At 48.1% G+C, this 19,581-nt stretch overlaps 6 protein-coding genes across 6 annotated transcripts; 4 read left to right on the forward strand and 2 right to left on the reverse strand.

Annotated features, from left to right (window-relative positions):
* Positions 1-6,087: 6,087 nt before the first annotated feature.
* On the forward strand, positions 6,088-7,158 carry TPI1 (Triosephosphate isomerase; the record flags this gene model as incomplete). The annotated part of the gene is made up of 4 exons (XM_031146737.1): positions 6,088-6,106; positions 6,275-6,364; positions 6,475-7,080; positions 7,130-7,158. The coding sequence occupies 4 exons, from the start codon at positions 6,088-6,090 to the stop codon at positions 7,156-7,158; spliced, it is 744 nt and encodes a 247-aa protein (XP_031008706.1).
* A 764-nt stretch (positions 7,159-7,922) lies between these two features.
* Positions 7,923-8,443, reverse strand: MRPL51 (54S ribosomal protein, mitochondrial; the record flags this gene model as incomplete). The annotated part of the gene is made up of 3 exons (XM_031146738.1): positions 7,923-8,214; positions 8,270-8,352; positions 8,405-8,443. 3 exons carry the CDS (start codon positions 8,441-8,443, stop codon positions 7,923-7,925), a joined length of 414 nt encoding a protein of 137 aa, XP_031008705.1.
* A 2,505-nt stretch (positions 8,444-10,948) lies between these two features.
* Positions 10,949-12,817, forward strand: usp101 (U1 small nuclear ribonucleoprotein 70 kDa-like protein; the record flags this gene model as incomplete). The annotated part of the gene is given in 6 exon segments (XM_031146739.1): positions 10,949-10,981; positions 11,064-11,433; positions 11,541-11,593; positions 11,607-11,672; positions 11,723-11,828; positions 12,012-12,817. The coding sequence occupies 6 exon segments, from the start codon at positions 10,949-10,951 to the stop codon at positions 12,815-12,817; spliced, it is 1,434 nt and encodes a 477-aa protein (XP_031008646.1).
* A 553-nt stretch (positions 12,818-13,370) lies between these two features.
* On the reverse strand, positions 13,371-14,241 carry LHYA1_G001761 (Ribosome assembly factor; the record flags this gene model as incomplete). Its single annotated transcript, XM_031146740.1, has 3 exons — positions 13,371-13,425; positions 13,485-13,985; positions 14,051-14,241. The coding sequence occupies 3 exons, from the start codon at positions 14,239-14,241 to the stop codon at positions 13,371-13,373; spliced, it is 747 nt and encodes a 248-aa protein (XP_031008647.1).
* A 223-nt stretch (positions 14,242-14,464) lies between these two features.
* Positions 14,465-15,726, forward strand: mdm10 (Mitochondrial distribution and morphology protein; the record flags this gene model as incomplete). Its single annotated transcript, XM_031146741.1, has 2 exons — positions 14,465-14,561; positions 14,633-15,726. 2 exons carry the CDS (start codon positions 14,465-14,467, stop codon positions 15,724-15,726), a joined length of 1,191 nt encoding a protein of 396 aa, XP_031008644.1.
* Positions 15,727-17,480: 1,754 nt separating this feature from the next.
* Positions 17,481-18,953, forward strand: ZRT2_0 (Zinc-regulated transporter; the record flags this gene model as incomplete). Its single annotated transcript, XM_031146742.1, has 3 exons — positions 17,481-17,586; positions 17,647-17,762; positions 17,877-18,953. 3 exons carry the CDS (start codon positions 17,481-17,483, stop codon positions 18,951-18,953), a joined length of 1,299 nt encoding a protein of 432 aa, XP_031008645.1.
* Positions 18,954-19,581: the final 628 nt, after the last annotated feature.

The raw sequence follows: 19,581 nt of genomic DNA on the forward strand, positions 1-19,581 counted from the left end.
TGGAAAGGAGTGAAGTACGATAGTGTTGGTGGTGTGTGAAGGGGATGTAGATAGAAAAAATAAGAAACTGGTTTTCTTTCCATCTTTTATCTTTGGTATTTGTGAAGTGAGTCAAGTAGCAAAATCAAAGACGACATGGCGACTACACAGACCTGACCAGACCACAATAGGACCTAATTGATATCTAATAATGAACCACTTTATTATCAACCAATCAATCAACCAATTACTTCACTTTCCATTCCTTTCCGTTTTCCTCCAGCCTCGCTCGCTCGCTTCCGATAGATAGATATATACATAAATACAGACAGTTTGAGTTCTTCACGTGACGTATGGACGTTCTTGATAATAACTAAGCCGGCAATTACTCACTCTCTTACTGACTGACTGGCTAGCTTTTTTTTTTTTTTTTTTTTGGCTGGATTATTGTTTGTGGGGGAAGGAAGGTAGGTAGTAGGTAAATATGGAAGGTGATGGTGATGGTGATAGATAGTGAAGGGGTGTTTATGATGCAAACTGGTAGTTACCCAGGATGGCTTTCCTACTTGCATGACTTGCAGCGAGGCTTGGATACCTTCCTACGCTTAGTATTCTATTGGATCGTGAAGTGTAGATGAAGAATCTCACCTGTGATGAGGTACTTCCTGCATATTACGTCTGACTGCTTGGTATTGAGTGGAAAGAAGGCACATGGCAGACTGATTGGCACCAAAAGTACATAAAAACAGTCCTTGAGATTGAGAGCCTGCATAATGATAATGCGGCTCTGAAACGACGGCTCAACACATCTCGATCGGTTCCTGGACCGAGAATACACGGTGTGTTCTGAAAATGTGATGTGGCATTAATCCGTTCCCAAGAACACGGGCGCTTGCATTGCCGCACTTCGAAGTTCTGCGTTGCTGCCCAACTCGGAAAGGGGTAGGGCCTGCCAGATATGGAAATATAACCTCATCCTTCACCGCAGGCTTATAGTCGGTGACTGTAAAAAGACAGGACAAGCATAGAGAGGGAAAGTGACACGCTTCTGAATTAGATTCCAAACAACAAGCATGGCAAAGTTTGCCCGGCAAACCAAGAAGCGAATACAAGCAATGCGCTGCTGATTCCGCCACAACGTTGCGTCTCACGACATGAATTCTCCCCAGAAAAACATCCGCAAACAAACAATAGAACATAACACAAGCACAACCATGGGCTGATCTTCACACATCTAGCACAACGCCAGCTATCACATTACAATATATTGCAATATATTGTCTGGCATGCCCTCGGGAAGATCAATGCGTTGACACGCTGTGAAACCGCCCTTGTGTAACGTCGAAAGCCCTACCGTACCCGTACAAACGACAGGTTGCGACAAAAGTGTGGGTGGGTGAAGAAACCCGAGTACCTATCCTTGTCACTGGCCCTGGGCGTAACTGACATCAGCTGCAAAACTGGGCGCCGAGTAGCTGGATCGATGCTCTGTATGGCTGGTTGTAAGATGGGTTTCGGGAGAAAGCGAAGGTGTGTGGAGGATGGATCATGCGGGGTCGGTTGGCGAAAGGTGGGATGGGACCTTGGATTGACATAACCATACATAAGGTTGCAATTGAAGCTTTCGTAATCCTCTTTCTTCCCCATGCAATGAAAGATCTATTCCTGCATGTGTGTCGTAGGTTTGTATCGATCCCATCGATCGTATTGTCCCCCACGTATTGTGATGAAGCTGCTGCACCTCATCAGGCAGAATACGTATGAGCCTCTGACAGTTCACATGGAGGTACAAAGCACTGTTGATGTTTGACTTCGCACCATAGGTTTGAGGAGGATCTGAAGATGGTGCGATTCATACGAGGCTGGCTGTAAGAGACAACCAAATATCAGGCTTGCAATGAATCAAAGCAGTAAAGCACAGCCTGGTAGACACAGAGAGCTGTCGCGATGATACTGTAGCATTCTCCGCTTACGTATACTCTTTCCTGTACACGTAAGTGAAGATCGAGAAAGATGCAGAAGATGATGTAGGCCAAACAGATGCATATCACACATGCAGGTGGCAGTCGCTCATCAAATTTGCGTCTGCCTGACAAATACTTGCCGGCTTTCAAATCCTGTGATCATTTGGCGGGTCCAGCGCTTGTCTTCTGATATTAAACATCAAACTTATTGATTTGTTTATTACTTCCTTCTGTCAGCAAACGACGCCCGACTGTGCGTGATGCTGTGACCGAGTTGAAGCTTGCTAGAAACTCGATTGATGAATTTGAGGGGATCAAGAAATGGCCCGATGATATTGATGCCATAATGTCTTGTGGGTTGTTGTAGCCGGGCGTCCGGTTTTGACGTGTGGTTCGGAAAACAGTTCGCATTTGCCTCGTTTTGGCGAGAGGGTGTTCAGCATAGCCCACTTTCAGGAGACTATATTTTTCGAATACAAGAGGCAGCCTCGAAACACATTGATACTTCATGCAATAAGGTCGGAATTGAGAGAACAATGAAAGGGAAATACAGATAAAGAAGTTGCACTCTGTGATGCGCGATTCCGGCATCACATGACTGCAACATCACAGTAGCGACGTGCGTTAAATCCAACGACATCCATCGTACATGCACGAAGTGAGGTGAACTACAGTATCCTATCTGTGCATAGGACCTCGCAAGTCGAATCATACCTGCATTTTGAGGAGCGTGCCCGAGTGAACGATTCGGCTTTTCTGGTCTTCTCTTTTCGTAATGTCTGTACCTCCGTATGCATTCCTACAGGTTTTTCAAAGAAGTCTGCATAAGCCACCGGGGCGAGCTGAAGTTGCTGCTTCCCGCTAGTGCTGATATCGATGTTTTGCCTTGTGAAGGACATGAAGCCATTCCCCAATAGCAAGGCGAGGAAGATGGGAGCCTCAAAACCTGTCCCGCAATGTGAGTCGTTGCCTAGGAGCAAAGCACAGCACAGCCTCGACTCTTGAGCGGGGGTTAGAGGAAATACCCGCTGTTACTATACATGATGATAGAGAATAGTGAGCTTTCGCATTGTTTGAAAAGCGTGTCTTCACAGCAGGAGAAGACTCCGTGGCTTCTTTTCTGAACGGACGTTGCAATTAATGAAGTAGCCCTTACTGTTCATTGGGGGGCCTTTTTACTGTCGTCGATTGATGCAGCTACTCGGTGAGCCTGCAGACCAACGGCATAAAACCCTAGTGCATTGCTGCATTGCATTGCGCCCCGAAGGCAGCGGTTCATGAAGCCACAGCTATGCATATCCCACAACCTGTCCCCTCACCTACCTAAATACTTCGTCCGCCTCACTCCTAATGATCAGCATATTTCCTTTCTTTTAGGAAATCGAACACTGCAATCCTTTGACCGTAGTGCGGCTCTGAAAACATTTCGCCCAGGGAACCGTGTATATCTTTTGGGATCCCCTCCATCTTCGCCCGAATCATCGTCAACTGACACTTCACGTGCCCCATATCGCACTTTACCTAAACCTTTCACCTTGCAACACTTACAAGCTATGCCAGGCCCACCTCCAGGAGGTCCTCCGCCACCACCTCCTCCGCCGGGGAGAAATGGTCCTCCTCCCCCGCCAGGAGGTTTCCGTCCCCCACCGCCAGGAGGCTTCCGCCCTCAAGGTGGCCCCCCACCTCCAATGATGCGACCACAACTCAACTCCACGCAAATTGTCGATATCTCACCCCGTCCACAGCTAGACGAGAAAGCATGCAAGAAGAAACTCACCTCGTATTGTGCCTTTACTATCAAGAAGGCCATTCCCGTGGATCCGAAGGAAAAGGCAACATGGGCGAGGGCCGAAGTCGTGGAAGAGAGATTAGCCCAGGGGGATATTTTGCAACAAATCAAGAAGCTCAATGACGCTCGTGGAAAGATTGTAACAGCAGCCGAAAAGAAAGCTGAGCTGGCGTTCTTCCAGTCAGGCCAAATCACGAAGCGTTTGGATCACCAAGCCACGAATGAGCAAGATCCAAATTTTACATGGTCCCTCGCACAAATCGATTTGAGACAGAAGGATCTTAAGAATGGAAAGAGAGAGACTACTACCATGACGGTGTATCTCGTGCGTGCACCCATGGATGGCTTGAACCCCATAGTCTTGTTCCAGAACATTGAGAGGAATCGAGCGGCGGCTCTACGGCCACCGCCACAAGAAGACAAACCATCAGGAGGAGGACCAGGCCTAGGACCAGGAGGGCCAGGTGGACCAGGAGGACTAGGAGGACTAGGAAGAGGAGGGGGAGGGGGAGGGGGAGGTGACGGAATCATCAAGTTACCTCAAAGACCGAAAGATACCGGTAAACCAAAGATAAAGCCAATCTCAAGACCCTTGTCGCGGCGCGCGTCCAAGAAACGCCACGGCAAGAGTTCAAGTTCGTCGTCAGGGTATGACTCGGACAGTTTTGGGTCGGACACAGGAAGTGATTCAGATCTTAGCTCTGAGAACACAATATACACACGAAGTTCCAGATCGAAAGGGCGTGACCATCGACGCTTGAGCTTCAATCGCGCACCTCAGCGAAACCAAAGCCGTCGTCGCGAGCACCACAAGAAATACTATATCGAAGATCGTCCTACTTCGCCACGTCGGATACACGAGGTGTTTGACGTTGGCCCACCCGCAATTAATGGAAGGGTTCCATATGTCCCCGAGGTTCCACGAGCAGCCCCTGCCATCGATCCAGTTGCTGCCGCGTACCAGGCCGGTAAAATCGATGCCGATGCAGAAAGATTTGGTCTCACAGAGCGCGAGCGATATCCTCATCCACCTCCAAGACCTATGATACCCGAGAGGATGGCTCCGATCGTAATTAACGAACCAAGAGAGTCAAGAGAGCTAAGGGAGCCAAGGGCCGTGGTGTCATACGGTGCGCGAGACCGGTACGACCCTCGATACCCGGAGCCATCTTTGTCTCCAAGGTACGAAGATAGATGGCCCGAAGAGCGAGGTTTTCGACAAGAACGGGATTTCCGGCAGGAGGGAGGTTTCCGACAAGAACGAGAATATCAACCGCGCAATGATTACGGGAGGCAGGAGCGAGAAGCTGAGGCATATATGGAAGATCAGCCATATCGAGAGCGAAGGGCACCCGAACCAAGAATAGTTCCAGTCTTCAGGGCGGACGTACACCCCTTCCAGCAACTTCCTCGTCGGTATCCAAGGCCTCTTAGCCAGGATAGTAGTCGTGGCTGGTGAACGGCATCGCCTTCTATACTTTTATAGACTGGAGCCGCAAAAGAAAAGTCTTGCTTGCCGTTAGGTGTAATGTCTTTGGAGTATAGAGCTTGGCTTGATTGGATCTGGTATTTCAATTAGCCATACTTGTTGATTTGGGTCTTTGAAGGGTGGTTCAATTTTGGGAATCTGATGGGGGGATTTATGACTTGACGACTTGATACCACTGTGATTTGTCTTTATTGTACGATACCAATACAAAACTTGACTGTTCGACTTACAACTTGTATATGAATGCCTCAAGAAAAAGAAAGTGGAATGACTTTGGTCTTATATGAGTGACTTGTCAAGAAGGGCTAGGTAGGATATCGGGATATCCCTTGGGGCTTTGCAATTAGTGCCCAACCACATATTGGTAACTAATTGCCTACCTACGTATGCATCTCACTCCTTGAAGCGGACGCAAATCGCCAGTGTGCCCATTCGGAATACTTCGGGCCGACTTGATGGCTATAGATTTCCTACGAAGCTGCAATAAGACTATCTATGCCCTTTTCCGTTATAAATGGCGGTATCGCTTCTCACGTGGAGTGCGGCACAAAGGAAAGGTCCGGGTCGCCCAGCTCGGCTGCCGACTAGCATCATTCTACAGGCAATGGTGGGGCATTTTATAACCCCCACCAAAGCTGCACTTTGAAGCCTCTGAAAACAACTGCCTACATTAAATCACCCTACATATCTTACGAAAACGTACCACTTCATTATCTCGACTCGGAGCTCCCAAGCTAGTCAAATTGAATAGGAAACATCTGCCAAATACACTGCTATAGTCTCGTTTATCAAGACTTGCGATCATCTCGGACTTCAAGACCACAACTTTACAATCCAAACCCACGAAGCAATATAACTACGCAAAGATGGCGCGTCAATTCTTTGGTCCGTCACACAATCCTCTTGATTTCGCATCATTCCAAGAGCAGAGCTCTTAATCCATGGCCTCGGGGCTGTCTTGGGAGCTCGGCTTTCGGTTTTATACTCTTTCTATACTTGGCATTGGATACTCTTTCAACCCTTTATAGCCTTGCTGACTTTTTGACAACACAGTTGGTGGCAACTTCAAGATGAATGGCTCTGTTGAGACCATCAAGAAGATCATTTCCTACCTCAATGAGGCAAAGTTGGACCCAAAGACTGGTGAGTCTCCTTCTCACATCATGGGAAACGACACCTTCTCTGAACTCAAGCCTACAATCCCAATCTCTGCTACAATCAAATGATATGTTGCTAACAATCTTTACAATTAGAGGTCGTTATTGCACCACCATCCCTCTACCTCCTCCTCACCCGCGAGCACCTCAATTCCGGCATCGAAGTCGCAGCCCAGAACGTCTTCGACAAGCCCAATGGTGCCTTCACCGGCGAGATCTCCGTTGACCAACTCCGAGACAGCAACATCACCTGGACTCTCCTCGGGCACTCCGAGCGTCGCGTGATCCTCCAGGAAGATAACACGTTCGTTGCGTCCAAGACTAAGGCTGCCATCGATGGCGGTATTAACGTCATATTCTGCTGCGGCGAGAGCTTGGAGCAGAGGGAGAGCAACCAGACCATCGAAGTTGTTACGGCGCAGTTGCAGGCTGTCAAGGAGAAGATTTCAGATTGGTCCAAGATCGTTGTTGCCTATGAGCCTATCTGGGCTATCGGAACTGGAAAGGTAGCTAGCACTGAGCAGGCACAGGAGGTTCATGCAGCTCTCAGAGCATGGTTGAAGAAGGAGGTTAGTGACAAGGCTGCGGAAGAGACAAGAATCATCTACGGTGGCAGTGTCAGCGAGAAGAACTGCAAGGAGTTGAGCAAACAGCCTGATATTGATGGCTTCTTGGTCGGTGGAGCTTCCTTGAAGCCTGCATGTGAGTATTCTGGTCCTATTACTATTGGAGTTTGTCTAACATTCGCTAGTCGTCGATATCATCAACAGCCACCTTTGACTGCATGAAAGTAAATCGGGAGATTCACGATTGTAGAACGAGGCGATGTGATTCTTTAGGCTTGGAATAGTAGCTGTCTGTAGATAGCCGGCCACTCAACCATCCTTTGATAACCCTAAATATGCTGAAAGTTGTGAATGTTCAGATGCAGCTTCAACTAGGAAATGTCTCTTGTTTCTGTTTATAAAAAGCATTCACTACCCTTTGTAAACCACTTTGGAGCCTTAAATACCTACTTCTCTACAGAGCCACCATGCTTGCATCTCTCTGGCTCTTTTGGCAATTCGATTATGAGGCTTTTGAAGACTTGTTCTACCATAGGCTCAACAGCTCTCAGAGCCAGTACTGAGATCATACGGCATTCGTATCACACCTCTTACGCATGCCACCCTTTCAATCCTTGAGCTGTTCTTCTCATACATCATCAGTCTCTTACGGTTAACCATAGTGGTTACCCTGGTATGTCTGATTAGAGCCGAGTTCTTCGTCTGGAACCACGGAGACGACCCGTCGGGACAGGGAGATTTTATGAACTCAATCGCCTAGACAGTTGGGATGATGGCAATTTATAGCAGAAATGTAGCATTCCCGTATGAGATCCAGTAACATATCACAATGCTTTCTAACAATTCCATAGTTCAAAATATGTATGCGTACATCCTTCAATATACAAATACAGTCATTCGCTCTCCCGTTCTTCCAAACGCCATCACCAATGCAGTTCTACACATCTCATATAATATACTTCGTCCTCCACATCCTCCTCAAACATGTATGCCGCCATCGTGATAAGGACTCCACACACCTCTCACACTCTCATTGATACTCTTGACAGGCTTCGTAACCTTCTTCAACTTCTCCCCATTCGCATCCCTCAACAGCTCCGCCTTCTGCAGCACCTGCTCTTTCGTCAAGTTGCGTACACAGATCGCCTTTTCGCGCCCGTTGATGTACGTTCCTTTAATGACCGGGTGTCGGCGCGGTCGCGGCGAGACGGTGATTTCGACTTGTGGGTTCAGGGCTGCGAATTTGGTGAGGCTGTTGCGGAGGAAGGAACTGTATATGCTATCAGACATTACTCTTCGGATTTGGATTTGGAGGGAGGACGTACTTCATGCCTTTAGAGCTACCGGCCCAGTCGCAGTAATGGAAATCGAGGCGTTTGCATTGCAGGATGAAGGCTCCGACGCCATTCTGAGGGTGAGTCAGTAGGGTTGTAGAATTGTTTGATGCTTATGAGACATACCTGGCCGACTGTGGCCTTCCTTATTCCTTGCACGACCATTGCGATTTTGCTGGCTCTGAGCTTTAAATGCTCCTCCAAACTTCTGAAGTTCGGGACCGACAAATATTAACATCACGTGTAATCGGGAATTGAGGCTAAGCTCGAAGTAGTAATTTTTGTTCCCTCCTTTCTGTAAGAACACTCAGATTGCGAAGTACTTTTGGAGCAAAGCAATTGAAATTGATATTTAGCTTAGTATTCTCAATCTGTCTTTCTTCGTGACACGTGCTTAGAACTCTCTTTCCCTCCATGCCATTCAGGCGGTACTTATTCCTACGGGGAAACCTCTTTGAAGTCGTAGCTTCAACCTCGAGCTCTGAAGTTATGCCTTTGCTCAGAATATGTAGTCATTGATACACAAGGGTTTGTTAAGTTCAAAAATAAGGCCAAGGGGGCATTTGGAAGGGCTAAATACATAAACCAATGGGGTCATTCGGAGCTTTGAATGTGACATCACGGGGGTTCAAATGAGAAAGGTGTAGCAATTGTGTAGCTGTTGAAGTTATAAGTAGCTCGAATTTTTGGAAAACTTGAAACTTTGAGTGATCTCATGTCAATTTACTCAAGGTGGGTTTGGGTTCAGGACCAAGATAGCTCCTTCCCGACGGCTGTCTTCCGTTACCAGCACTCTCTCACAAGAGAAGGAGCAACGCCCAGAGCGACTTCTCCCAGAAAACGTAAACAATAGCTCGTAGCTAACGAGTATACAAGCTGCTGCTTCCCATTTCCTCTTCTTCTCAACTACATCTTTTTTTCATTCCACCCTCACCATCCAACAACGCCTTTGAGCATGGATAACCCAATACCAACTAGCTTCTCTAATTAAATTCGCTCCCTGTTGCCAATGGATTTGACCTTCTGACTGCTTTTTTGCAGAATTCCCTGCCCATATCCTGTCGGCTCCTTCCCCGTAGGAATTGTTTCCGGGAAAAGGAGTCGCTCGTCCGATCCCCCTCGGTAGTACCTGCCCTATACTTTGTGTTGTACGTGGATGCTGCAATATATATTGGTTGACTCGTTGAAAAAATGAGGGATATCTATTTGGCCATAGATCGTATAGGAAGGGTAAAGGTCCAATCTGGGTTCGATAAGATTGTCGAGCCCCTAGGTAATGTAGATGGTTCACCGGAGATGAGCGGCGCGGCTTCCGGTGCTGGCGTATGGGTTTCCGGTGCTGATAGCCTGCCCGCCATGTAGGCCATCCGTTTCTTGATTTTGAGTTTTATCTTCTTCTTCATTTCAACCTCGACAACGCCACCTAATCCAGGATACCTTTTTCTCCGCGCAAGTCTAGCTGCTCCTTGAGATAGCTTAAATCCTTCCAACTCTGAATCCGCCGGTAACCAACGTAGTTCGACGGCGACATCTAAGTGGTTGAGGCCATTTGAGGAAACGACACAGCGGCTAGTTCTTGCCCCAAATGGCTTCAAATCATGTTCTCGAAGTCCGATAAGGGCCGCTTTTGAGTCTAAGTAAACCACCACAGTCGATGGTTTGCCTTTCCTATCGGCACATATGTCCCTCGCATTCTGGAGAGCTTTCTCAATTGCTATAATCTTGGCGGCATCCGACTTGACAAAAAAAGTTACGTGGTATTGTCTCTGTATCCATTGCGACTTGCTCGACTTGTACACAACGCCAACACCAGGTGTTTTGGATGTAGAGAGGGCATGAGTCCAGAACACCAAGCGGGAGCCATTATTGATGGGGCATTCCTCGTCGTATTCTTGCTTCGCAAAGGCAAGAGCTGCCTCTGGATCTTGATCAATGATGATGTCGCCGACGAAACCGCGGCTCACCATTTCACGGACTTTCTCGCGCTTTCTTTCATTGGCGGAAAGTGCACTCTGTGGAGCTCCCTCGGTCAGGGGGGTGGACTTCGATTGTCTCTCTACAGAGTTCGACATGCTGAAGTACTGCGGAGCTGATATATTTTGGTTTGGAAATGAAGATTCGAGAAATATCTCAGAGATGAGGGAAATATCCAAATGTAGAAAATATGGGCATTGTGGTTGAATAAATATGCCAGAGAAAAATATGAAATGGACTGATGGTAGCTTAGCGGTAGTGAACGGGCCCGTCACATTGAGTCACCGCTGGCTATTCAGAAAAACTCTTCTAGTGACCAAAATATCAAATTGTAAAATCTCAAGGTCGAAGTAAGAAGAAAACTCGAAAGAGGTCGAAATTATGATGTGATGCGTGGAAGAATGCTACCTGGTGCTACAGTATAAGCTCCCTTACTCACCTGCGCTGTGCCTAAAGTCATTATTTCACAGTATCTATTACTGACGACCTCAGCTAGCTTCAACCCCTTACAACGCCAGGACCTACCGGTGAAGTATTCGAATATTTGTGAAAGCACGCCGTCTTCTTAGGAGATGCATCTGCAGATGTTTGTTTCTGAATTCTCCACGCCCAGTGTGTATTGGCGTTAGACTTGGATTGTGTACAAAGGAATAGAAATGGAAATAGATATAGAAACATGATGAATTAGGTACGAATATGAAAAAAGTGATATTCCCGACGTTGGTGTTGGTGAAATGGTGACCTCCTGCTGAGTAAGGTAGAACAAGGGCACGGACCTTTAATGAGCTAAATTCCCTTTGCGACGCGACAGATTTCTACCTACCTCCATTTGAACGACGAGCTTGAGGCCATCAACAACAGCTCTGGAGCTGAATTCTCTCGTTTCCATCATCTAACTCGGTTCCTACCTGTTATCTACGATGACGGACAAGCTCCCCCCAACCTCCTCGCTCTCTTTGCGCCTCGCCCTCCCCTGCGGTTTATACCACCTTCCGACCACGCGCCAGGAGAGCGAAAGACCGCAAATATCAGTAGTCTCGCTGCTTTCCTTCCCCAGCTACAGGACTACAAGGCGACCGATGTATATGAACCCACAGAGAGCTGGCTGCAGCGGAAGGACCGTCTTAAGCTGGAGAAAAAGCAACAACAAGAAAAGCTTTTGAAGGACGGCCCTGTATCCTGTGAGGGAGACCCCACATGTTTCGATCACCTTTTATCTACACTTGTCCGACTTCTGGCCATGTGTCTTTTGATTTCCAGCGTTTGCTAACATTTTGGCGTTTCACAGACAAGCCCCAGGAGGACCCGAACATTCGAGGAGACGCCTTCAAGACCCTGATCGTGGCAAGACTAGCCTACGATGCTACAGAGAAAGATCTCGAGAGCGAATTTGGTCGCTTTGGTCCTATTGAAAGAGCAAGTCATCTACCCCCGCCGTAATTGTCCCCTGCTAACATATGCGACCATCAGATCCGGATTGTTACTGATACTCATGCCCACGAGAAGCCAAATAAGAAGAAGAAGAATCACCGCGGATATGCATTTGTTGTCTACGAGCGAGAGAAAGACATGAGAGGTAAAAGATCACATCCCCCATCACCCATTACCTTATACAGCGGAGCGAGACATGATTCATTTGTAAAGATATGGCCCTCAAGCTGCCTATCTTCCCCTTTTATTATTTGTTCGCCCGGCGCAAGGTATATTAAGTATGGTCAAAATGACTGACAAATGCGCCTTGCTCGCGCTTCGTGAACAGCTGCTTTAGATGCTTGTGATGGTATTCGAATCAAGGACCGCCGTATCAAGGTAGACGTTGAACGCGGCAGAACCGTCAAAGGTTGGAAGCCTCGCCGATTCGGAGGTGGCCTCGGTGGACGTGGATACACAAAGACAGCCCCTCCTCGCCCAATGGGACCCGGTGGATTTGGACCTCCTGGTGGACCTGGTGGTGGTGGTGGTTTCAGAGGTGGTTTCCGTGGTGGGTTCGATGGCGGCAGGGGACGAGGCGGATTCAGAGGCGGCGGGGGTGGCTTCCAGGACCGAGGAGGCTATGGTGGTGGTAGGGGAGGTATTGGGTACCAGGGAGGTGGTGGGTTTTCATCCAGGGGAGGTGGAGGAGATCGCGGTGGGTATGGAGGATCCAATGGAGGCTCCAACGGCTATGCTCCCCCAAATGCTCCAGCCGGTCCAGGTGGTCGAGGTGGGGGTGGCTACAGCAGAGGAGGCTTTGGTGGCTCCGGTTCTCCAGAACGCAATGGCTCTGGCACGTCAGCGCCAGCTGGTGGGTATGATTCGCGTGGTGGCGGCCGCTCATATGATGACAGATCTGGCGGATACCGTGGCAGTCGAGGCTTCAACGATCGCGATGGAGCTCGTGGAAGTGGCAGCAATATGGAGCCGGTAAGACCAAGAGACGGTGGACGAGACGGCGGATACCGCGACAGAGACCGAGATGGACGAGATGGCGGATATGGAGGTCGCCCACGCGATGACGATTCACGGAAGAGACAGTATGAAAGCAATGGCTACGAAGAGGATCCTCGCAAAATTCGAAGGTACTAGGTGCAGCGAGGCATCATTCGGTTTGTCTTGCGGTGGGTTTCTCGATCTTCAATCTTTCTTCCCTTCAACACCAGGGGTAAGCGGTTCTTCGATACATAAAGTCATCACCAAGGTAGTATTTGCCCTCGCCTAATACTTGCCCGTGTCGACTATCTATGCTCTCTGGAAACAACAGCTATTTCATGGTAATGCCAATCTTTCTCGACATGACGTTTTGATCACACTGGCTTGGTCACGAAAGTTTATGGCTCTTCACTCGCCATTTTATCTTCCTGGGCGACTTTCCATACACTTTGATCTTGGAGGTAAGGTCAGAGGTAAGGCTTTGTACCATCTGACCACTCGACATTTAGTCTCGACGGATTCTTGTTTGTATTATCAGAGAATGAAAAAGGAAGAGGGTGGTAAGAAGGGCTGGCTCAAGCAACGGAATTTTCTTTTATTCCCTCGTAATAAGACAGCGCCGCTTAACGCCGGTTTTGTCCCTGACTTGTATGATACGAAAGCAATCACAATGCAGTAACTAGTTTTGTCCTGCTCTATTTCTCCCCTTTTATTCCTCCATTGCCCCAATTTTAGTGACCTCGTTCGTCGCCGCACTCCAGTATCTGTAAATGGTCAGCCAATTCCTCATTTCACAACTCTTGTCGTCAAACTCCCAACTTACGCAAGCAACTGCACTGTAAAGTCCGCCGTCGCAACTCCAAACAGCTTTAACAACCTCGTCTGCCTACTATCCAACGCGCCCCCCTCCTTACACACGGTATACTCATTCTGCAGGGTAATCTTCCCCTTGACCAAACTAGTCGGCATATTCAGCTTCCGCAACTCAGGCTCCAAACTATGCGCCATGGGCACATCCTGCTCCTCAGCGATATCACCACCCCGACTATACACCGTGCCCGCAGGAACAGTAAACGTCCGCGTCGCCTCCGTACCCGCGCGCGCATAGTCCGTCTTGGCGATCGCGGCAAAGTACTCAATGATGGAGTCTGGCTCGCGGTTCGTGAATAGCAGCCCGACGTTGCCGACAAGGTGGGGGGCCAGCAGGCGCGTGTTGGGTTGGTATTCGTCTTCGGGGGTGCTTCCTAGGGCTTTGGCCATTACTTTGGTCTTGCCGAAGAATAATCTACCCAATATGTTAATCCAAAGTCCCTGCTCGTACTTTCTTTTATATATATGCATATATGTATGTTTGTATGTATGTATTATATTGCGGAGGTTATCACGTACCTGCAATCGCTCAACTCGTTCCTCACATCCTTCAAATACGTATTCCGCATATTCTCTACAGAAAACACAAAGCAGTGCTGGTACTCATCCAGACATTCTCGGACGTTGGAGAAAAGCTTCAGTGAGAGTTCCTTGCCTTTCTTGTCGACTTTGGTGAGGTGGACGATCTTCGCGCGCTTGGATTTGGGCATTTTTGCGGTGGGATGTGGGGAGGTGTGGGGGAGGGGAGTTTTTATCGCATCGAGGATTTGAGGATATTTTTTGATAGATAGCGGGAGCGGATTAACTTTTAAAGTTGGAGCTAGCGGCCGTTTACCTCCGAGTGACAGGGGAAGAGTTGCCTTGGCTTGGATTTAATGCAACAACGCTTTTGGCGTCAGAAAGACTACTTGAAGATTACGACTCGAGGCAGATATGTTGGAGTTTATGGATTATGTCCAACATTCGTTCTATAAGGCCTCTCATTGGAATACTGAGAATTCTTACTCGCAGTTGACAGCTACAGCTCGAGGTAAACAAACAGCAAACCCAAAACCTGCTTACTATTACCCGTCGGTGATTTCTAATATACATCTCCTCTAGAGCTTCTCGAATTCGATACCCCTCGCGGCCTACGCCTGAATCTCTCCTCACTCTCCTCTCCCAACTTCGCGACCTCGTACGCACTCGGCAGTGTCGGCCTAGTCGATGGCGCGCTCTCATACCTCTATACCTCTTTGCCCCTCTTCCCGGTTTCGCAGAGCGGAGACATAGACCTGCACGATGTGATACGGGGGTATAGGCAGATACAGGAGCTGCGCAAGCAAGAGGAGTCATGGATGTGGGAAGAATGGCAGGGTGGGAAGCGGATTGATAAACGCAATACACTTTTCTACGGACGGCTGTATTTGCCCCAAAGTACACTCGAAGCGCTATACCTACGACGTTTGAGCCCAACACAGCAGCTGAAGTTATCGGCGGTTAGCGATAGCCGGCTGAAGAACGGCGGGACGATTTTGGCGTTGCATCAGTATGATACTGGGAAATATAGTACGGAGACTCTTTATTCGACGGATGGGGGACTGGTTGGTGTGAGGGGATTATACAATTTTGGTCCTGATCCGCGGAAAGGGATTACAGAGCCACCGAGGACGGAAGATCGGTTTTATGGTCGATTCAGTGCGGGTGCTGAGATGTATTATGGGGCTTTGAATAAATCTGGCGGTGTTAGTTTCGGGGGGAGGTTCGCGACACTACCGGCTCATAAGGGTGTGCCGTTGACGGCCACCTTGACGCTGAATCCGCTGATGGGAAATTTCAGTACGACGTATGCTGTGAAGGCTGGGAAGAACTTGGCGCTGTGCTCGAAGTTTGATTTCAATGTCTACAGCTACGAGAGCGATCTGATGCTTGGATGTGAGCTGTGGAGGATGAAGGCCAAGGCTAAGAAAATCCAGGAGCGAAGTATGGCTGCGAAGCTCGAATGGAGACTTGACGAGGTAGAAAAAAATCCTTCGCCTGAACCGGAGGAAGTTACTGGAGTCCTGAAGGCGCGAGTCGATCAGAATTGGAGGATTGGCTTGTTGTGGGAGGGCAGGATCAAAGAGTTGCTTTTCACGCTGGCGTCGTCGATTGATATGAATAGGCCGGATCAGCCATTCAGGGCTGTGGGATTGGAAGTTCAGTACTCGTCTTAAGCTCTTCTCACCAAGGTTCGAATACCATAATCTGGATCCAAGACACATCGCACAGCACAGTCTTGTGCCCGAGACAATTGGGAGGCTATATACAATTCTCCGAGTGCCGCACCACATGGGATGCACATGCATCTTGGATCAAGTCCTGAGCCTTCTGAATCCCAAGGGTTGGGCTGGACAAAGCCGAAGAGAGTCTTCCATGGAGAACTTGGCGTTGGAAAGATGGCATGTCAGATACTCGGCCTCTGGCACGCTACTCGAATGGACCATGTGTGAGCTCCCTCGAGGCACGATATCGATGACTTAAACCATCAAGACAAAAAGCTTATGTATGTGTGAGAATAGAAACAAGATGCATTAGTTGATATTGTGGCCTGTAAGCCTTTAGAAGCTAACTAAAATAACAACACAACCCGTGTACCAATAGGATAACTGACGAACGTATACACAAGCCATAGCATTCAACAGCTTGTACTTGTACTTGCAGTAATCTAATGTTGACTTCGGTATATTACCCTACACGTGACTAAAGACCGATTGGTCGCGAAGACGGACATAAGGTAGGACGAAGGCTGGCGACAAATCGAACGACACGTCTTGATGAACTTCTTCTCTTCTTATTCTCGCCCAGACATCAACGCCCATCCGTCGCAGATCAGTATGCGGTCGCCGAGAAAGGATTCCAAGCCAAGGGGAAAGATGACTGATAACCAAGGCCACTAGGCCCGATGCAAAGGTTTTTGTTTTATGGTCGGAAATTCTGACGCAAGCGGGACAATGGTCGACAGAGAGATGGATGGTTCTTTGCCGTTGCATAGGGTGCGATGGGTCAGGTACAGTAGAGAAAGACATATTATATGTCTGCAGGTATTATTACTCTCACTCATGGTCATCAGATTCCCTTTGTTTCATCTGTCTGATCTTTCCACATGCATCATCGTCGTCACTCCGTACAGTACTGAGCTTGTCTTATTCGCTTACTGTACAAGTAAGTAGGTGGGGTCCAACACTCTTCGCAAAAAAAGGGCAGGTATCCATCCGGGTACTCATCGCAGCTTCACCTCAGGGTCCGCCCCTCCAAAGATGCAATGCCGCCCAATTGATGCTTTTGTATTACCTTTCTCACTCCGCCCCTCCTACCCACTTACTTTCTCACCCTGCGCTGCCGCAGAACATATTAAGCATATCATATGATGAACACATTGTGATTTCATTTACCAATGTGCAGTCACCAGACATCCTCATCCCCCTCCTCATCCTCCTTACTCTGCTTGTCTAATTGTAGTCTTGCGCTGCATCAATCACAGTCAGCAAAGCATACCAAGCAGGCAGCTACCTCACAAGGTACTCATTTTTCTTTCGTCTTTGGGTCCTACCTACTCTTCTTTTTCTTCTTAAAATATACCACTAACAGACACCGTCAATATCTAGCCTTTCCTGTCCCGCGCACCCCAAATATTCTTCTTCATTTCTATACTTTCACACTACACTCTTCTCCCTCCACACCGAACAGAGCGACCCTGCGACCAAGACCCTTGGTTTGCGCCCGAAGAACTCGGACCCAAAGAACCGCACGTCCCGTTTCCAACAACACGTCAAAACCACTCTCCACAAACACTAGCCGACGCAGGAACTATATATTGGACTACCGGGTGGAAGGGGAATAGTAGGGGCTGGAGGGGTTGCGATACTGTAAAGACGACACGGCGGAAGAACCCCTCGCGAAGCCGGCTTCGATTGCGCAGCACGGTATAATGCCTTACACAGTCACAATCGATTGCGACAATGGCAATGGGTATGATGGCCGGATAGGAGTGCGAATATCCTCCATCTTCGTCATCGGGTTGGGGTCAATGTTAGGTACAATAACCTCCTTTGCTGGCCAACCATCTGGACATTACAGCTAACCGCTGTGTGCAGGTGCTCTACTGCCTATTGCCGCGGCTCGAACAAAGAGAATGAGAGTCCCACCCTTGGCTTTTTTCATAACCAAATACTTCGGTTCGGGAGTCATCATTGCAACAGCATTCATACACGTAAGTCCGCTAATAGCACGCGATTTTGGCCTGAGTAATATCAGCTTGATCTCAAATTCAAGCATTATATGTGCTCGGGGAAATATAGATCATTGGCTGACATAACTTTCGTAGCTGCTCTCGCCCGCCAACAAAGCCCTCAACTCACCATGTAACACTGGCCTAATAACAAACTATGACTGGGCGGCAGGAACTGCTCTGATGACAATATTCCTTATGTTTTTCATCGAACTCATGGCCGCACGTTTTGATGTCTTTGGAGCGCATGCACATGACCTGGAGGCGACCGACCCGGCAAAGGATCTTATCAAAGCATCTGAGAAGCCTAAGGATGGGGGAGCCAATGTCCACAAGGTATTTACAAATACTCATAGCCATAGCAACGGCACACTCGGATCCTCGCCGGATTCGATTAACACAGATCGCGAGCTTGGTATTATCCCTACCATTGCAGGCCCAAGTAGATCTCCAAGCCCTGTGCCAGTGGAACCGCTCAGAACTCGTAGTAGCATTCCAGGACGAGTAAATGATTTATCATATCCGCCTGGAGGTGAAGATCATCTTGGACACCAAAGAGAACACATGGTAGACCACGACCATTTTGCAGCGCAAATGACTGCGATCTTCATCCTCGAATTCGGGGTCATTTTTCATTCAGTCTTCATCGGTCTTACCCTAGCCGTTACTGGAGATGAGTTCAACGTTCTATATATTGTTCTTGCCTTCCATCAAACCTTTGAAGGCCTCGGTCTCGGTTCCAGACTAGCCACTGCCGAGTGGCCGAAGAAGAAACTCTGGATGCCATGGGCTCTTGGTTTCGCATATGGCATGGCTACACCTCTTGCTATCGCTATCGGGCTTGGTGTTCGACAGACTTTCACACCCAACAGTCAAAAGACACGAGTTGTCAATGGTGTATTCGATGCTATATCAGCAGGTATCCTGATATACACTGGACTCGTGGAACTTATGGCCCACGAATTTATGTTCAACCCTGAGATGCGGAAGAGCTCTATTAAGATGATGCTCTTTGCATTCTTTTGCATGTGCGTTGGAGCTGGACTCATGGCGTTACTTGGAAAATGCAAGTACTATCGTGGTGGCTGCAGTCATGTATCATGGTATAGTCTTGGTTCTACTCTAAGATTATCCTGGCACATTGACCAAAACCAAAGCAGGAAGCAATGCTAACTCGTTTTTTATAGGGGCGTGAAAGACCATAGAAAGGATAGAAATTTTGTTCAAAATGAGCTGGGCTAGCGTAGACATACTGGATGCCTATAGAAGGGAATCGAAGAAGCCGCTTCAAGGACAGCGAGACTTTCTGGGATCGGCAAGGTGCGAAGAAGGTTATATCAGGGGACGTACTCTATTGTAGTACCAGATGTTCGATGCGTGGCATGCCTGGGGCTAACTATATAGAATGTGGATTCAAGAATGCTAGATATCCATCATTTATATCCTATACCGAGTTTTCTATACATTGCTTGAAATTACTCGGCAAGGAAGAACCCGCTTGTGGGTCTTGGTACCAGTGATAAAGACAGTTCGAAAGAGCCCCATCAACCATTTTTGTGTCGCATATTGAAAGTACCAGCACTGTATCTAAAAGCTTCACATTCTTTTCTTTTCTCTTCTTATCATGTCTTGCGACTTCCATATTCTTACTATACTGGTTTGCTTCTACATTAGCTGAAAGGTGGCATTAGCGCGATTCTAAGCTAGGTATCTATCTATCTTACTAACGGTAGGTAAATCCTAACGAGGTACGGAGTAATTAAGCAGGACAGGCATGATACTGTATATGAGCATACATATG

The sequence above is a fragment of the Lachnellula hyalina genome (genome assembly GCF_007821495.1).
Source record: "Lachnellula hyalina strain CBS 185.66 chromosome Unknown contig00013, whole genome shotgun sequence".
NCBI classification, from domain to species: Eukaryota; Fungi; Ascomycota; class Leotiomycetes; order Helotiales; family Lachnaceae; genus Lachnellula; species Lachnellula hyalina.